The following is an 18415-nucleotide window of genomic DNA, read 5'->3' as shown; positions in this document are numbered from 1 at the left end:
TTGTTTTTGGATTTCTGCGTCCCTGTGGACCCTGGCGAGCATCTTTCAACTTATCTTACGAGAGGTGCTGCCTCTAGGCTGCCATGTCTGCAGTGAAGTTCTTTTTTTTTTTTTGCACATAGCTATCCAGTTGTTCCAGCCTCATTTGTTTAACAAATTGTCTTTTCTCAGTTGAATAACCTTTGCATCATTATTAAAAAATTCAGTTGTCATAAGTGTGTGTCTTTCTCTGGATTCTTTATTTTGTCCAATCTATTATCTGTCTGCACTGTTGTCACACTGTGTTCATTAGTGTAGCTATGTAATAAATACTGAATCATGTAGTGCTTGTCCCCTGATTTTCTTAGCGTCCAAGTTCTTTGCATATCCATATGAGACTTAGAATAAATTTTTCCATTTGTACACAAGTGAATTTTTATTGGGATTATATTGAATCTATAAATCAGTTTGTGGAGAATTGACATTTTAACATCACCGAATCTTCCAACTCATTAACACATTACCAACATTTATTTATTCAGATCTTCCTTAATTTCTCAAAATGATGCTTTCTATTTTAAACTATGCAAGTCCTGGGAATCTTTTGTCATATTATCATTAAATATGCCATATTTTATGCTCCTTTAAATGGCATTTTTATAAGCTTCAGTTTCTGATTGCTTGTGGCTAAAATACAGAGATAAAAATGATTTTATATTCATTCTGTATTCCAAAAATTTTGCAAAACCCACTTATTAGTTTCCTGTGAGTTCCATCAGATTTCCTACATAGAAAATCAGGTTGTCTGTGAATAAACACAATTTTCCTGTTTTCTAATGTGGATGCGATTTGTATTTTATTGCCTTGTTGTATTTATTAGATTTTCCAGTAATGTGGTGGTTAAAATTGAAGAGAGTTGATATTCTTGTCCTCTTCCTTATTTTAGAGGAAAAATACTCAGTCTTCTACCATTGAGTGTGATATTACTTGTGGATTTTTCATAGATAGCCTTTATCAGTTGAGGAAGTTCCCTTCTATTTCCTTTTTCCTGGGAGTCTTTTTAAAATAAGAAAAGGGTGATGAATTTGATCATATGGTTTTTCTACAACTATTGAAATGATTAAAAATTTTAGAAGTTTCTTAATATGCTTAGTTACCCTGATTTTTGGCTTCTAAGCCAGTGCTATATATTAGTGTAAACCTCACTTGGTCATGATATGTTTTCCTTTTATATAACTTGATTTGTCAATGGTTTAAGAATATTTGTAGCTATGGTCATGAGTGATATTGATTCATAGTTTTTTCATAAATTTTATTTTAGTTTTGCTACTACATATACTGACTTTATAGAATAAGCTAGGAAGCATACCCTTCTTTTCAATTTTCTGGAAGTTTGTGGTAAATTGATATTATTTCTTCATTAAATAATAAGTTTCACCAGTGAAGCTGTACTTTTTTGTATGGGAAGGTGTTTAATTATAAGTTAAATTTCTTTACTTTATATAGGGCTATTTAGGTTATCTATTATTTCTTGATTTAGCCTTGGTAGTTTGCATCTTTAAAATTTTTTGTCCTGAGGTTGTTAATGACATCTCCCTTATTATCCGTTTAACGTGTAAAATCTCCAATGATATCACCTTTCTTACTTATGGAAACTGTATTTTGTTTCTTCTCTCTTATTCCTGGCCAGTGTAGCTAGAAGTTGATCAATTTTATTGATCTTTTTGGAAAACTAGATTTTGCTTTCTTTAATTTTTCTCCATTTTTCTGTTTCATTCATTTACATTTTAATCTTCATTCATGCATTGTATGTATCTAGGAATCAACCCCAAGGCCTTGCACATGCTAATCACTCCATTGCTGAGCTATATCCCCAAGCCCTACATTCTAATGTTCATCGTATCTATTCTTTTGCTCACTTTGAGGTTTATTTAATTTTATTTTTCCATTTTCCAAAGTTGAGAGCTGAAGCCATTGATTTAAGACCATTATTCTGATTTAAAATAGACCATTAATGTGATAAATAATCTTCTAACTATTTACTGACAATTTGCAAATTTTAGTATGTCCTGTTTCTATTTTAATTTAGTTTTAAATACCTTCAATTTTGACTTTTTCTTCTTAAATACATGGATTATTTAGAAATGTGTTGTTTATTTTCCAAATATTCACTGATTTTGTAGAGAATGTCCTTTTATTAATTTTTTTCAGTTGAACATAGGGCTTTGTGTATGCTAGGTAAGCGCTGTGCCACTGTACTCCATCTCCAGCCTTTTGAAAATAATTTATTTTGAAGGGGAAACAGAAGGAGAGGAAAGGGGATTAAAAAAAGGAATTAAGATGTATTATGTATTTGCATCAATTCCCTGCAGCGAATATAAATATTAACTACTACAAACATATACCAATGAAAATACATAAATGAGTAAAAGCAAAAAATTATTTTGAGACAAGTTCTTGTTAAATTGCCCAGGCTGGCCCAAACGTATTGTCTTCCTGCCCTCCGCCTCCCAAGTTGATTGTGATCACAGGCAGCTTGATTTTTAATTTAAGTCCATTGTAGTAAAAAATCATACTTTGTATAATGAATCCCTTAAAGTATACTAGAACTGGTTCTATGGCTTAGAATATTGTCTTTCTTGGTAAATATCTATATGTACTTGAAAAGAATAGACATTTCGCTGGTGTTGGGTTGAGTATTTTATAAATGTCAGTCAGGTCAAGTTGATTGATAATGTTCAACATAGTGTGTCTTTGCTGATTTTCTGTCTATTTATTCTACCAATTATTAAAAGATGGAATTTCAAACTCCAGGTACAAATATGGATTTATTCATTTCTCCTTGTGGCTCTACCAGTTTTTGCTTCTTATATTCTGAAATTCTGTTATCTTATGTGTAAACATTTAGGTCTTCATTGTCATGATGAATTGATTCCTTTATTTTCTTGAAATACCCTTTTAACATTATCAATCACTCTTTCCTCTAAAATCTACTTTGTCAGATTTTAATATAGCTGCTTCAGCTTTCTTCTGATTACCTTGGCTATAGTATTACCCTATCCTTTTAACAAATTTGACCTTTACCTTTAAGCTGTGTTTCTTGTAGGTAACATATATTTGAAAGCTGTTTTATTTTAATCTAATCTATCTCTGCCTTTTAATGAAGTGATTTAGTTACTTATATTTAACATGTTTGTTAATATAGTTAGACTTAAATTTAGCATCACGTAATTTCTTTTCTGTTCTTTGTTGCTCTTTTCTGATTCTTTTTAATTGAAATTTTATGATTATAATCTTTTTTGTCTTAAGAGCTATAACTTTTGTTATTTATTTGTTACTTAAAGTCCATAGTATATATCTTTACTCTATCATACCCTACCTTTAGGATATATAATAAAATATAATATAGCCCTTCAATTTCTAACTTTGTTCTGTATTATATTGCATTTTATGAATTACCAAGATATATTTAGCCTACCCATTATTCACAGACTAGGTGGGCCTGTTTCTGATAATCAAATCCTGCTTGGCAATTTACCAAACAATTTTATGAACCTTAACTAATATTCTAAACACATCATTGCTCATAAAATAAGCTCCAAATTCAATATAGTAGAATTAATTCTAGATAAATATTATCTACGATAAGAATATCTCGTATTTCCATTGTTTCCTTGTTTTACAGCTTTGCAGGAAATCACTACTTTAAAAAATTTATTCACAGATGAAGAACCAAAAGATAATGATCTACTTGCAAATAGAGGTTCACCTACCATGCTCCTATGTTTGGCTGCTCTGTATGTGTACCTATCTACTAGATTTTGACCTCTTTTCCTTTTGAAAGACAGTGAATAGAGTCGTTAGCAGTTATATACAGGAGAGACATTCCTGTACTGTGTTTTGCCTCACATTTTCACACCAAGCTTGGTTGCAGAATTCTTTTATTTCTCATTTTTTTGTAATGCAGCTAAGGAAAAGTGAAACAAAATGAGAAAGAGATTTGTGCTTACAATAACATAAAAAATAAAATTATCAAAATATTATTATTTTTTTAAAGACAGGGTCTCGCTGTGTAGTTTGGGCTGACCCTGACCTCACTATGTAGCCCAGGCTGGCCTTGAACTTTCAGTGATCCTCCTGCCTCAGCCTCCCAAGTACTGGGATTACAGGCATGCACCAGCTCGCCCAGCTCAAAATATTATTTTTAAAGGAAAAGTCAGATTTAAAATGCCAGACCGTTTAGATAAATAGGTATCTATTTGGAAATTTACTTTTCTCATCAATTTCAGCAAGATGGTTTAAATGTCTGTGCACATTGTTAGTTCACAATAACAAAATGTTAGTTTAAGTGTAATAAACACTTGGACTCATATTTTTACTTGCAAGATTTCGGTGTTAATCATATATGGAGTAGTAGAAGCATAGTAACCTCTCTAGAGCCCATGGTCTGGGTTTGAGTACTGGCTCAGCCACTTAGTAAGTGCCTAACTTCGTTAAATCCTAATTCTATCATTTGCACCACAAAAATAATACCTATGCTTAGGACTATTACGAAAACTAACGGAGAAGATGTTTGAAAATGCGTTTTGTAAGCTATGAAGTCCATCGTCTTATTTAAATTACTTTAGTTTCTGATTCTTTCTCCTAGATGAAACCATTTTCTACTCAGAACTACAGTTCCATAATTCTTTCACTAGCTCTCTTCTGCTATTTATATCAAATGTAAATTTATCAACCTTCCTTTAAAAAGATATTTGCTTTTAGGCTTCCTGCTGCAGAATTTGTTTCATTTCCTCCTCTTTCCCATTCTGCGTGAACATGCCCTGTGTCTGCATGTGCCAAACGTTTTGCTTCTCTCCTGTGTTCTCCTACCTACTTATTAACACAAAAGTACATACTGTTCAAATTGCATTTGCCCACTACTTTGAGCAAGATATTGGTCTAGGTGCTAAAAATACTGTCTTCAAAGATCTTACAAGTTAATTTGAGAATACAAGGCATGCATTAGCGATGTAAGACAATATATAGGATAAAGACCTACTAACTGAATACATATTAACATTACTGAAACTCGAAGGAGGAAGAGGGCATTAAGACCTGGAACTGATTTGGGAAGTCTGTCTCTACAATGGAGGGAAACCTAAATTGAGATTTGGAAAGGGCAGTGATTTGATATGTAAGTACATTTTGTTTTAAAAGAACGGGATGATAAGACACGGAAGAGGGAACATGTTTGGTATTTTGTTAAGAGTGAGAGATACTTTATTTCTTCACTATTCTAGATCTTGGACCTAATGTAACAATGGTTTGTATTTTTATCATAATTATATAGAAAAATACAAGGTAAAGTAGAAGACATGCTGTGACCTGATTATACAATGCTGATTATTTTCTCAACAATAAGAAAACATTATTGGTAATATATTTAAAAGCAGTGCTTTGGGAAAATAATTTTGCACCTTATGAAATACATAGGTAGAAATTAGAGGCAGGACAGGATGGGAGACTACAGTAATAATCTAATCTTGATGTGAGGAGTATAGAAAGGCTAGTAAGACTACTAAGCAGGTAAAACATTGCCATCTCTCCTTCTAAAATAAGCTACCTTCTCTTTCAAACACCTTACAAAATTCATCCCCCCATATGCGAGAGATAATGTGTACAGTTTAGTTTCTGAAAACGGAAATAGTCAGGAAGAGAACTTCCAGAGTCCCACCACAAGCAGTTACACTGTACATTCTACCTTCTCAAGCCCTGTCATGGGTGAACTCTCTGTGTTCTTTCCTAAGGTGGTTTCTACAATTTAAACACTTGTTTCCTTCACCTCTTGACTTTCTTCTCTCTCATCTTGTCAATTTTTTGTTGTCTTATTTGCTTCCGTCCTGTCAGCATATAAACATACTCAATTATCCCATCTTAACCAAACAAAAACAACAACAACAAAATCCTCTTGACCCGCCTTCTCCTCCCAGCTACTGCCCAATTGCTTTTCTTCCATTTGTAGCAAAACTCTTCTAAAATGTCATCTGTACTTATTGTCTCTAATTCCTTTCCTCCATATCTCCTGAGCATTTGTCAAGCTTTACCAAAATTCTTTTTGTCAAGGTCCCCGATGATCTTGACATTGTAAATTGGAATGCTTGAATCTCAGTCCTTATTGTATTTTACCTATCAATATTAGTCAATACAGATGACCATTCTTTTCTCTTTGAAATATAATTGGCGTTGGGCATATCTATATTATCCTTGTTTACTTCCTATTTCCTACATTTTGTTCTCCTTTGCTGCTTCCTCTTTTTTTCCTCTCTCAGTCATGACCTTAGGAGAAAACATACTGGGGCTTTGATAAACTATAAACTGCTCAGCCAAGAAAGCAGGAAAGTGAATGACCAAAGAAGTGTGATCTACTGGCCAGGGGCGTGAAGGATCAATTTTTGACATTCTTAAGTAAGGAAGATAGTTGTATGGCTTTTACTCTGCCTAATGGATCCAGGCCCCATAGAACGCTGGATTTAACCAGACTTCTGTTTTTGCTGCATGAATGCAATGAATCAAAAGAGGGGCAAGAGCATTCAGGAATAAGAGATTGTGATTGTTAATCTCTCTCGACTTTAAACTGGGTGCAAAGGATGATGTTAAAAATGTGAGGCACAATGCAGAGTTAAAGGCAGGACTGTGGCTGAAGGGTTGTTAGTCAGGGTGCTGGAGGTGGGGGAGGGTAAGAGGCAGTGGTCAGAAAGTGGTCAAAAACTCACGTGAGGCTGGAACCTAGGTGAGGCACTAGGGTGACAGAATGGGGCTCCTAGAGAGCACCATTAAGGAGGTCCTCCCTTTCAGGGTCCTGCGAGTGCAGACTTAGTACTTTGTACAATCCAAAGAGTGAGTGCTTCCTTAAATTTTGTACCCTAGGTGCTTCTCTCCTTACCTGGCTCACCCTATGCCCAGCCCTGACTGAAGGGTTGCAGTTACCGGCAATGACCAGATCTTGTGAGGAACTGTGAGAATGAATGCCTAAGATTCTTGGCAGAGTGGAATTCACTAAGAGGCTAAGATGTTGAAAGGAATATATGCTTACATGTTGAAAATGACAAAAACTAAGACAGGTGGTCTAGGGACAAAAAGAAAAACCTTAGCAATAATTAAATAATCAAGACATGAGAAGAAGTGGCTTTAGAGCTGATTGACCACAGCAACAAAGAGGAGTAGTGTGTGACACAGTCTAATGACAAGAAATTCAAAGTTGGGAGCTTCAGGAAAGGAGCATGGATAATAATTCTTAAATGGCAGTGAAAAGCAAGAAAGGTATTGCCTCGGGGTAGAAGGGAAATGAGAGCAAAAAATCCACTTGAGGGCTGGGGAACAGCTCAGTGACACAGCGATTTACTTGGAAAGCACAAGGTCCTGAGTTCGATTCCAGGTACCAAAAAAGAAATCCACTTGAGAGGCCTCAGTGGAAGCAGTAATGTTGGCAGAGGCATACATTTTCATTGGTGCAATGGTAGCAAACCTATAGCACATGTGCCACAGGGGTTTGTGTCTTACCTTTGGAAGCTAAAAGGTTTGCCATCACTGCATTACAGCAATAATGGGGAGGGGACTTTCAAAGAAGAGGTTGCTTGTGGAGGAGATTTTGCTAATAGTGGGCTGAATACCAGAGGAAATTGTGGGAGGATTGGGGTAATTAGGAAGAGATGGGAAAAGGACAGAAGAGGATCTGTTCAGAGCCTGTTGGAAATTAGCGTGCTAGAAATGAAGGTGATCTGACTGTCTGGAATTCTCTCTGTTCCTGCTAAAACACAGGAATAAAGAGAACCATAAAATTAGTCCAAGTAGATTTAAGGCAGTGTTAGCAAAGCTATGAGTGTTTGTGGGTTTCTGGGGTTAATGTGAACCTAAATTTTGTCTTCATTCTACTGGCTTGCAGTAGCTCTTTTGAGAATGCAAATGAATGTGTTCAGATTTTTTTCTTGTCTTAGTAGGCATGAATATAGATAACTTAATAGGTACCACTTGAAGATGTACTTTAACATATTAATTTGGTTTTTTTTAGAATGGACAACAAATTGTGGCAGGAAGAGCTCTGGAATATTTCACTCAACATTCAGAAGAAACACAAGTACTTGTAGCTTTAAAGTAAGTGACCCACTTACTGTTCTGTCGAAAGGACGTTCTCTATTCACCTTACTCTTGATCTGTAACCTGCCAAAATAGTGCTGGTGAGGTCAATAACTGTTTACCCAGCTGCTCAAAGTTTTAAAAAAAGAAGTTGAATCTGATCTTCGCCCTTCTCTCTAGGATGGTAAAAGTTTTGTCAAAAGGGAACTTCTATATAAAATAGTGAAAGAGAAAGTTGTGAGAAATTTGTGGGGTTGGTACATGACAACTACTAATGTTGTGACTGAGAAAATGCTAGTGAAAAAATGAGAAGGCAAAAGTATTCTAGAAATGTTTTCCTGTAAGTTAATTACACTTCATACAGTGCTTCCAAAGGGAAATGGTGTCACAAAAATAAAAGCCAAAAGGAGTTGAGATACTTGCATACCTTCATTCAGGTAAGTATTTTGGATCGTTTAAGACAGAAGGTATTTTTAAAACATTTTCAGGCTCGAAACTGCCTGTTACTGTACTTCATTTTGTCAATTTGTCATTATATTTCCAGATCCCTTCAAAGTATAGTGATCCTATCTTATGTGGGATCCAAGGACCAGTTCCAGGTTCCTTTACAGAAAGAAAAATTTAAAAATGTGTACACAGTATCAGATGTTCTAGCAGATGATGTTAGCAGTGCTGCAAACTGTGAAACCATTTATTAAATTTTTATAGACAACATTTTTATTTGAAAATTATTTTATTGGGCAACTACTTTGAGGACAACAATATGCAATATAATAACTATTATTAATTTCCTATCCTCTTGCTTTAAAATTCTGTTTCATTTTATTGTTTTTGTTATTATTCTCTTTAAAATTAAAAAAAATCACAATACTACTGTGTTTTCATTGCAATCATTAAGTGACACAAAGAACTATGAATACAGTAAGATCGACCTCTTCTTACTATGTCTTTTCTCAGTTCTGCCTCCTGCGATAGTACAGTTAATAACTTCATATATATTCTTAAGTATTTCTTCCTAAGAATCACTTTATATATTATTTTATTACACAAGTGTCTGTTTCATCTTGTTCTTCTAACAGTTTCTCAAATGTTGGAATTTGAAAATAAGTAAGTTATTTCAACAAAAATAAATTCACCACTAGAAACTTTGTAGCAACTTTTAATAGAAGCTTTATGCGTGGTGAGAGATGAGAGATGTATTAATCCAGGTTTTAGGACCGTCTTCCTGTGTTCCTATCCCAGCTCTGCTGTGTATTAGGTATGTAACCTTGGGCAAGTTTCTTAATATTTCTTGGCTTCCATTTCTCTATTTGTAAAAAGAAAATAATAATAGTATAGATCTCATGGGGGTTCTATGATCACCCAGGGATTTAATAAATACAAAAGGCAAAAGACTTATGTGATCTGAAGAGAAACCAGAGCCTAAGTTAATACAGGTAAAACAGGGTGCTAGTCATTTAATGAAATCCTCGATAATGTTACATATGGTCTCATTATAATATTGCATTTGTTTTTCCCTTCCTTACCAGTAGGCACAAATACAGGCATAGTTCTTCCACAGAAGCTTGTTGACCTATAACCTGGATAGCTTGTTGATTCTGATTCTATTCAGCTCAGCTAAGAGTATTCCAATGTTTCTGTTCACAGTTTCTGTGATAGATAATAACTATCAAGAATCTAATAATCCAGCCGGGTGTGGTGGTGCACGTCTGTAATCCCAGCACTCGGGAGGCTGAGGCAGGAGGATCGTTGTGAGTTCGAGACCAACCTGGGCTACAAAGTGAACTCAAGGCCAGCCTGAACTGCATAGCGAGACCCTGTCTCAAAAAAAAAAAAAAAAAAATCGAATAATCCATGGAAGAATTTGGTCAACAATTTTTCATTCATAATACTACTTCTCAAAGATTGGAAAGAAAATTTCATTCAAGGTCTTGATTAGGGATAACTTTTAGAAATACCACCCATCTCTGCATCCTCTCCTTGAACAGGAACTCTGTAATAGTGTATCTTTACTGCTTTTTCTGTTTTCAACTAGAGGCAATATATGTTTTAATCTAAATTTTTAGCATATATCTATGATTGAGATACCATGGGACTTATAATGTGCTTCATTGTAATACGAATTTTACCCAAGCACATACCATAAGATTTGCCATTTCTTTACAAGCTTTATGAATCAATTAGCATGGAACACAAACAACAAAAGATGTTAGGCAGTAGGAAATGTGCCTACCAAATGTTTGGTATTAAGAAATTAATTACGATGGTAGCATGGTTATATTTTCAAATAAGAGATTCCTCATATTTTAGAGATGCATGCTTGAAATATATATGGCTGAAATGATGTGATGTCTGGAATTTGCTTCAGAATAATATGAGAAGAAAATAAGTGGAGTTATCAACGAGATAAGATGGATGATAAGTTGATTCTGAAAGCTGGATGATAGGTACTTAGGGATTTATTATACTTGTCTTTTTTTTTTTTTTCTGGTACCGGGAATCGAACTCACGACCTCATGCTTCCCAGACAGGCGCTGTGCCGTGGAGCTACATCCCCAGCCCTTATACTTGTCTTTTAATATTTGAATAGCTTTGAAATTTTCAACCACAAAGTTGTTTTTTAAAGAAGGAAATCCAGAGAGCAAACTTTGATAGCTATTAGAGAGTAGGAACTGCCTGAGGCTAGGACTCTGTATTTATGTTTATATCTCTGGAACCTAGGATAGTATCTGGAACGTAATTGCCATCCAATTTATTTAAATAACTGAGTGTCAATTCTTTATAACATCTTTAACACTGAATTTAAAGGTGCTTTATATTCCATGTAATTGTGGCATATAGTCAAACCTCTATCATTTATACCAGTTTGGCAGTGCTGTCACAGAGGGAATCTTGTCTGAATTAATAACATATATTCTACATTTTCAAAATTATATCCATTGTTTTCAAGTAGATGTAATAACATAGAACATCTTGTAGCAGTATTTCTAGTAGAAGTCAGAGCTCAAGATAACAAAAATTAGACTAACTTGTAAAAAAAGTAAGACGTAATTCAATGAGAAGGATCCAGAAAAGTATTTATTTTTCTTTTTATAGTTTTTACTTTTTATTAGTGTGTGTTTGGAGTACAGAGTGATTACCTTCCTCACAGGGAGTTGGTACATGAACATAACACGTCTTAATTCTTTTTTCCTTTCCTTCCCCTCAAGAGAATTAATTTTTAGCTTCAGTTAATTCACCAGCTTCCTGTTTACCTTAGGGAATGGCAGCCTTTAATTTCTCAGCTATAGTTTTTATTTGTAAAATTTAAAAAGCTTGAGTGAGTAATTTTTGTATTTCTTTTCTGTTCTAAAATTATTCTACTTTTAAATTAGCGCTTTTTCTCTCTCTCTCTTTCTTCCCTCTCCCTCAGTTCCTCCTCTTTTGGCTTTTCTGAGACAGAATCTTGCTGTGTAGTCCAGGCTGGTCTTGAACTCACTGTGTAGCCCAGGCTGGCCTCAAAGTCATAGTGATCCTCTGCCTCAGCCCTCATGCCACAGCTAGGATTACAGGATTGCCCAGTTTGATTTGTCTCTTAAATAGAATGTATATCCTTCTCCATGTCCTTATTTTTATTTGTACTATTTATTTGCATTAATGGACCTTTTCTAAATTTTTACATTGTTTGTTGGTACAGTTTAGATACACATAATGATCACATTCATGATAGGGAGTTTGTACCTGTATGTGCTAGATCTTAGTTCCTCTTTTTTTTCATTTCCCTCTCCTTTCTTTAACCCCTCTTCCTCTCCTTATTTTATATGGAGTCACTCAGTAAAGACATGAACTTTAACCCAGTGCAAATTCAAATTACTGAAATTTACTGTAAGAAGTTACTTTACATAAACTTTTAAGACTTTCAAGATTTATCCCTGAGAAGACTGTTACTTTTCCTGAAGTAGTCTTAATTAAATAATGCTAGACTCCTTTTGGAAAAGACCAGTGTAACCTACCCATTTCCTGTAAATTTCCTTAATTGAGCTTGTCAGTACTTTCCATATTTATTCTACTGTTTCATAAAACAGGCTTTTATTCTGCTGAATTTTTGTTTAATTTATTTTTTTATTTGAGGTATTTTTAAAGCAGTTTAAGTTCACAGCAAAGTGGAGAGGAAGGTACAGAGAGTCCCACATACTCCCTGCCCTCATATGCACAGTGGGGAGAAGCTACCTTTGTGATGTTCCGAGCCAACTCTGAGTGGATTCCACGCCCTGGCAGTGGCTACCTACCAACTCCAAGCCCACTCTGCATTTTGTTTACCCTCAGCGAGGGGCAGCAGGAGCACTGACCAACCACCTGACCTGATTCTGGACAAGACCAACACCCCAGGAGAGAAGATGAGGCCCAGAGAGCCGGCAGTTCCAGGGAAAAACAGTGCACTGGGCCGGAAGCGCTAGTCCCAAGAGAAGCCCACAGAGACTGTAAACTACAGAAACAGCGTGGGGTGTTGTTCTGCAAGTGACTCCTTCACAGCAGGCTGGAACTGGTGAAGAAATCCAACGCAGCGCCTTCCATTGTTAATTCCTATCATTTTGTTTTGAGGTCATGTATCATTTTTGTTGTTTTGTGTCATTTTTGTTTTTGTCTTCATTGTTGTTTTGTTAGTTTTTTTTTCTCTTTAAAATTAAAAAAAAAGCATGGTACTGACAAAAAAGAACTATGGATCAATGGAACAGATTAGAAGATAAAGAAATAACTCCAGACATACTCAGCCACCTTATCTGTGACAAAGGGTCCAAACACCTTCGCTGGAAGAAAGATAGCCTCTTTACTAAATGGTGCTGGAAAAACTGGCTCTCCACATGCCAATGACTAAAACATGTCTATCATGATGCACTAAACTAAAATCGAAATGGATCAAATATCTAAATATTAAAGTGGAAACACTAAATCTGCTGGAATATAAAATAGGTGGAACTCTTGAAGACTTAGGTGTAGGCAAAGACTTGAACAAAACCCAGACTGCATGGGAAATACTACAAAGAAGAAACAACTGGGATGTCATGTTATTAAGCTTTTTCCCAGCAAAGTAAACCACCAACAGAGTGAAAAGACAGCCCACAGGGTGGTAAAAAATTTTAGCTAGTTGTTACCCAGACAAAAGAATAATATCTAGAAATTAAAGAATTTAAAAAATTAGATGCCCCAATTTTAAAGACCCAATCCAAAAATGGACATCTGAGATTAATATATACTTTTCAGTTAAAGAAGTACAAACAGCAAATAAATATAGGAAAATATGTCTAACATCACTGATCATTCAAGAGACACAAACTAAAACAACACTGAGATTCCATCTCACTCCAGAAAGAATGGCTATTATCACAAAATCAACCAATAACAAATGCTGGTGGGGATGTGAGAAAAAAATAAATCTTCTCCACTGTTGGTGGGAATGTACACTGGTGCAACAGTGTGGAAATCAGTGTGGAGATTCCTCAGAAAACTAGGACTAGAGGTCCTATTTGACCCAGTTACTCTCCTTCTTAATATATTCCCAAAATAATTTAAAGCATCACACCACAGTGGTATATACATATCCATGTTTATAGCAGCACAGTTTGTTATAGCTAAATCTTGGAAACAACCCAAATGCCCATTAACTTATGAATAAATAAAAAAGATGTGGGTTTGTTTTTATGCAATGGAGTATTACTCAGCCGTAAAGAAGCATAAACTTGAGACATTTTTAGTTAAATGAATGGACCTTGAGACCATACTCTTAAGTGAAATAAATTGGACTGATGTGTAAATATCACATTGTTATTGTAGTTGAGAAATTGGAAGTATAAATAAGAACCAAGATGTAATAGCTATTGTGAAATAGGAAGAAATTGTTCAAAAGGAAAGGAGAACTAGGGAAGTAGAAAGGGAAAAGAAAGAAAGGAAAAGAGAAAATGAGAAAAGAAGTATAGAATGAAACAAAGATTTGTAAATAAGCAGGAGAAGAAGTGTTAAAAACAGGGTAGAGAAATTTTAAAAAGAGGAATTAAGATATATCATGTACAGGTAAGAATTTTCTATGATGAATGTGATTATTATGTATATCTAAATTGTACCAATAAACTCAATAATAATACAAAAGAAATATTTGTGTGATAAAACAAAATTATAAAGATCAGAGTAGAAACTACATTTGTGTGATAAAACAAAATTATAAATATCAGAGTAGAAACTAATGATATTTATTTATTTATTTATTTATTTTTTATTTATTTATTTATTTATTTATCGTTTTGAGACAGGGTCTCACTATGCAGTTCAGGCTGGTCTTGAACTCACTTTGTAGCTCAGGCTGGCCTCGAACTAGCAATGATCCTCCTGCCTCAGCCTCCTGAGTGCTGGGATTACAGGTATGTGCCACCATGCCCGGCTGAAACTAATGAAATTTAAACTAAAATAACATTATAAAGAACCAATGAATAAAAGAGGTGGTTCTTTGAAAGAATAAACAAGATAGATAAACCCTTAGCTAATCTTACCAAAAAAGGAAAGGACTGAAATCAATGCAATTAGAAACAATAAATTAATTGTTTTTATATTTTGAAAGAGTTAAAAATATCATATTACAGTGACACATGCATACCCATGTTTATAGCTGCACAATTCATAGTAGGTAAAGCTTGGAAGCAGACTATATGTTCATCAACAGATAAATAAATAAAATGTGGCATTTATACACGATAGAGTACTACTGTTCCATAAATAATGATAAAGTTGAATCATTTGTAAAAAAAATGGATGCACTTGAGACCATAATACTAAGTGAAATAAATCAGCCTCACAAGCTTAAATATCACATAATCGCTCTTATGTGAGAAACTCAAAATATAAATAAACAGCAAAATAAAAGATAGATAATAGACGATAGGGAGATAGATCTTTTGCAAAGTGAAGAGGACCAAGAGGTGGAGGGAGGGTGGAGAAAGGGGAGGGTTAATTGAGATGTGTTACTTACATGTACCCATTCCCCATGCAGAATGTAATCATTATGTAGTGTAAACATGTACTAATAAAAAATAAAAATTGAAAAAATTAATTACTGGAAGTAAAACTCACAAAACTGTGGAAGCTCCCTTCTGACTGGGTCCCCTTGGAGTTTCTAACTCAAACTTCTCCAGACTAAGCCTCCAGTGATCTGTCAAGTACAGTTCAGATTTTCTTTCCCCAGCATGGGTTCCATGGAGGTTTACACTGTAGTAAGCCGTGACTTCCCATATTCACCTGTCTGTCTCTCCAATCTTAGAAGCAGTGGTTTGCCTTTTCATCACTGTTTCTATGAATGCAAGAGTTGCTGACTTTTCTGTCTAGCCAGCTTTTTACTGTTAGGGCAGAGTGACAGCTTTCAGTTTCCCTACAACCAGAGCTGGAAACCAGGAGATCTCTTTCAAAATTCAAATACCCTTTAAAGAAGTTAGCCTGAGATCAATCAGGATATAGAACTGACTTTTTCACGAGTTCATCGCCTTGAACAAAGTACCCCTCATCACCAGGTCTGAAGCCTCGGTCTGTAAAATGTGGGTTTTGTATGAAATGTTTTTTTAATGGCATTCCTTAGAATTCTGGAGATTTGATGGCAATGCCTCAGGCACTTCCAGGAAGCTGATGCTGCAGGCTTTCATCCACCTCTTGCTCAATTGGAGCTCTCTACTTCCACCATTTATTTCCAGCTCTGGAGATGGAACCCAGGGCCTCCCGCATGCTAGGCAAGTGCTCTACCACTGTGCTACTCCCCCAGCCCTGTCTTTGCTTTTACGTTATACTTGTATACCATTTCATTTTGAACAAGTGTTCTAATAACCCCTTTTAAAAATATATATTTATAATATAAAACCTTATAGTCATTTGAATCCATTGCCGAAAATAAGTGTAAAAGAAGAAGAGAGAAGAAAATGAGGTCATTGTGCATGTGTAATTGTACCTTCTAGCAGGGGGAAAGAATGTTGAAATAATAGATGGGAGTCCTGAACATCAAACTGCGCACTTTACCATTTTCTAGCCTAGTTTCCAGGTGCAAATAATGTCTTCTTAACTCACTTCTATAGTCGAAGTTTAGAACAATTGAAAACTTTCTTCTTTGTTTTTCAGAAAGAAAAAAATGGATCAACTTTTGACATGGTTGAACACAGGTAAATGTCTCATTAGTTATTTTCAGCCTGTAATCTTGCCTCTATGCTCCGTTTAATTCCCCAGGTACCTTGAGCACACTGACTCTATCCTTACATTTGAGTTAAGCTTCATGCCCCTTATTAACATTTACCACAGGAGTCTGTTATGGTTTCTTTATTCACAAGCAAAGAAAAGCTTTCCATCACTACCATTCATCTCCAAATGTGACTTTAGTTCTGGTTTGGTTTGGTTTTGTTCTTCGATTTTTTGAGACAGGGTCTCACTATGTAGTTCAGGCTGGACATGAACTAAGTCTGTAGCCCAGGCTGGCCTCGAACTTGTGCTAAGCCTCCTGCCTGGGCCTCCCAAGTGCTGAGATTACAGGTGTGTACTGCCGCACCCAGCCAGTTCTGTTTTTATTCCATTTTGTTTTGTGGAGATTTCCCTTCTTTCCTCCCTCCTTTCCTTCTTTTCTCTCTGATCACCATTAATCCTGAACTGCAAGTTGAAAGTTAAAAAGGATTAGGCCAGATAAAAATGTTCTGGATCCTGTTGAGTTTTTATACTTTCTGAGTCAAATTTGAATGTTTTGCTCTGTTCTTTTGAAGGTATCCATGTATCTTTCTATCTATCTATATATCTATATATCTATATATATCATCTATCTATCTATCATGTGCCTGACAAAGGTCTGAGTCATCTCCTATGTTTACTCACAGTTCTTCCCTGTCTATTTCATTGGAGGTAACTTAGTGACATCACTTTTCCTTTCCCAGCTCCATGCTTTCTTAAGTGGTGTCTACTTTGCCTAACGTATCTTTTAATTTCTACAGTCCATGTGCCTCTTTTTTAAAAAATCCAGAATACACCAAAAAGTTCATATCTTCGAAACTATATTCCACTTATTGTCGTGGTTCAATTTTATACATCAAATACCTGTCAACAGAATGTTAACACAGCAAAATGGTTTAGAAGCCAAAGCTTTTCAAAAGAGGAAAACATTGTTGGCTTGTATGATTACTTTTCAGAGAGATATGGGATAAGGGATAAATAAATGCTTCCTGGTGTCGATGGAATGTTCTGGTTCTATACTGTGCTTGCTGTGGAAGCTAAGTACATATTTTGGCAACCCTTTGATATGCTTTTACTTCTCAATCTCTAGTTGAGATTTTTCTTTCTGCGCTGATAATTTAATTCAACAAAGTACTATTTCAGAGCCAGATGTGGTGATGCACGCCTGTATCACAGCACTCTGGGGGCTTAGGCAGGAGGACGAGTTCAAAGGCAACCTGGACTACATAGTGAGTTCCAGACCAGCTTGAACTGCATAGTGAGACCCTGTCTGAAAAAACAAAAAAAAAATGTACCATTTCAGAATTTTTAATAATTGTTCTTATTCCTCATTTCTTTACATGTAAGTCATAGCTTTCTACTTTGGGTGGTAAATTATTGCACTCTCTGAAATTACTAATCTCTCCAAAGGCATGTTTCTCCTCCAAAGTTTGAGTTAACAGCTTCTTGGAACTTTTTGTCATTTTAATTTCTTTTGATGTACCCATGCACACATACACAAGAAAGAACTTTCTAATTTCAAAGTCACGTGTGACTGTTTTTAAAGCAGAATTAACAACTGTACTATCATAAAAAATGCAAGACCTAAGTACCTCATTTTCCTCTTTGATGCAGCACTCCTGAAACTTGCTCAGCTTTTTCAGGGAGAAACCTCAACTTTGGATTCCAGGGCTAATGAAGCTCATTGGTTTCTAAAAAGAGTTGAAAGCATATCCTGTGACTATGGGAACCATTGTAGGATGGTAGAATCAGATGTGGGTTCAAATTCTGGTTCTTTCATTTGTAGCTACCGGTACAAGTATAACTTGCTTAAATTTCAGTTTCATTATTTATAAAATGGAAATATTTACATATACTTTATATAGTTATTACAGAAGCTGATTGCTGCTTTATTGCTTTTTCTCCTACCACACAGTGGGGTATTTGATATTATTTTTCTTTTTTTCTCTAGAAATAGTTCTAAGAATAAAATAATGAATTAAAACTTCAGGTTCTCCAAAGTTATGCTTCTAAACGTGGTCTAGAATGTCTAGTTTATCTTTATATGTGATTCACCCAAAATAAACTGCATGCCACAATATGGATGAATCTCCCACGCACA

The 18415-nt window shown here is 35.2% G+C and overlaps 1 protein-coding gene across 1 annotated transcript in view; it reads left to right on the top strand.

Annotated features, from left to right (window-relative positions):
- The window catches only part of Tex11 (testis expressed 11), a gene marked incomplete at its 5' end in the record, with an annotated part of 374380 nt that overhangs the window by 223472 nt on the left and 132493 nt on the right, over positions 1 to 18415 (top strand). Inside the window, 6 exon segments of the mRNA XM_005401706.1 lie at positions 3665 to 3780; positions 4949 to 4957; positions 8030 to 8116; positions 9146 to 9201; positions 16222 to 16262; positions 17929 to 18012. Coding sequence (XP_005401763.1) covers positions 3665 to 3780; positions 4949 to 4957; positions 8030 to 8116; positions 9146 to 9201; positions 16222 to 16262; positions 17929 to 18012 — 393 coding nt within the window.

The sequence above is a fragment of the Chinchilla lanigera genome, unplaced genomic scaffold (assembly GCF_000276665.1).
Source record: "Chinchilla lanigera isolate Chin_1 unplaced genomic scaffold, ChiLan1.0 scaffold00074, whole genome shotgun sequence".
In the NCBI taxonomy this organism is placed as follows: domain Eukaryota; kingdom Metazoa; phylum Chordata; class Mammalia; order Rodentia; family Chinchillidae; genus Chinchilla; species Chinchilla lanigera.
This window is presented reverse-complemented; position numbering and strand designations above follow the sequence as displayed.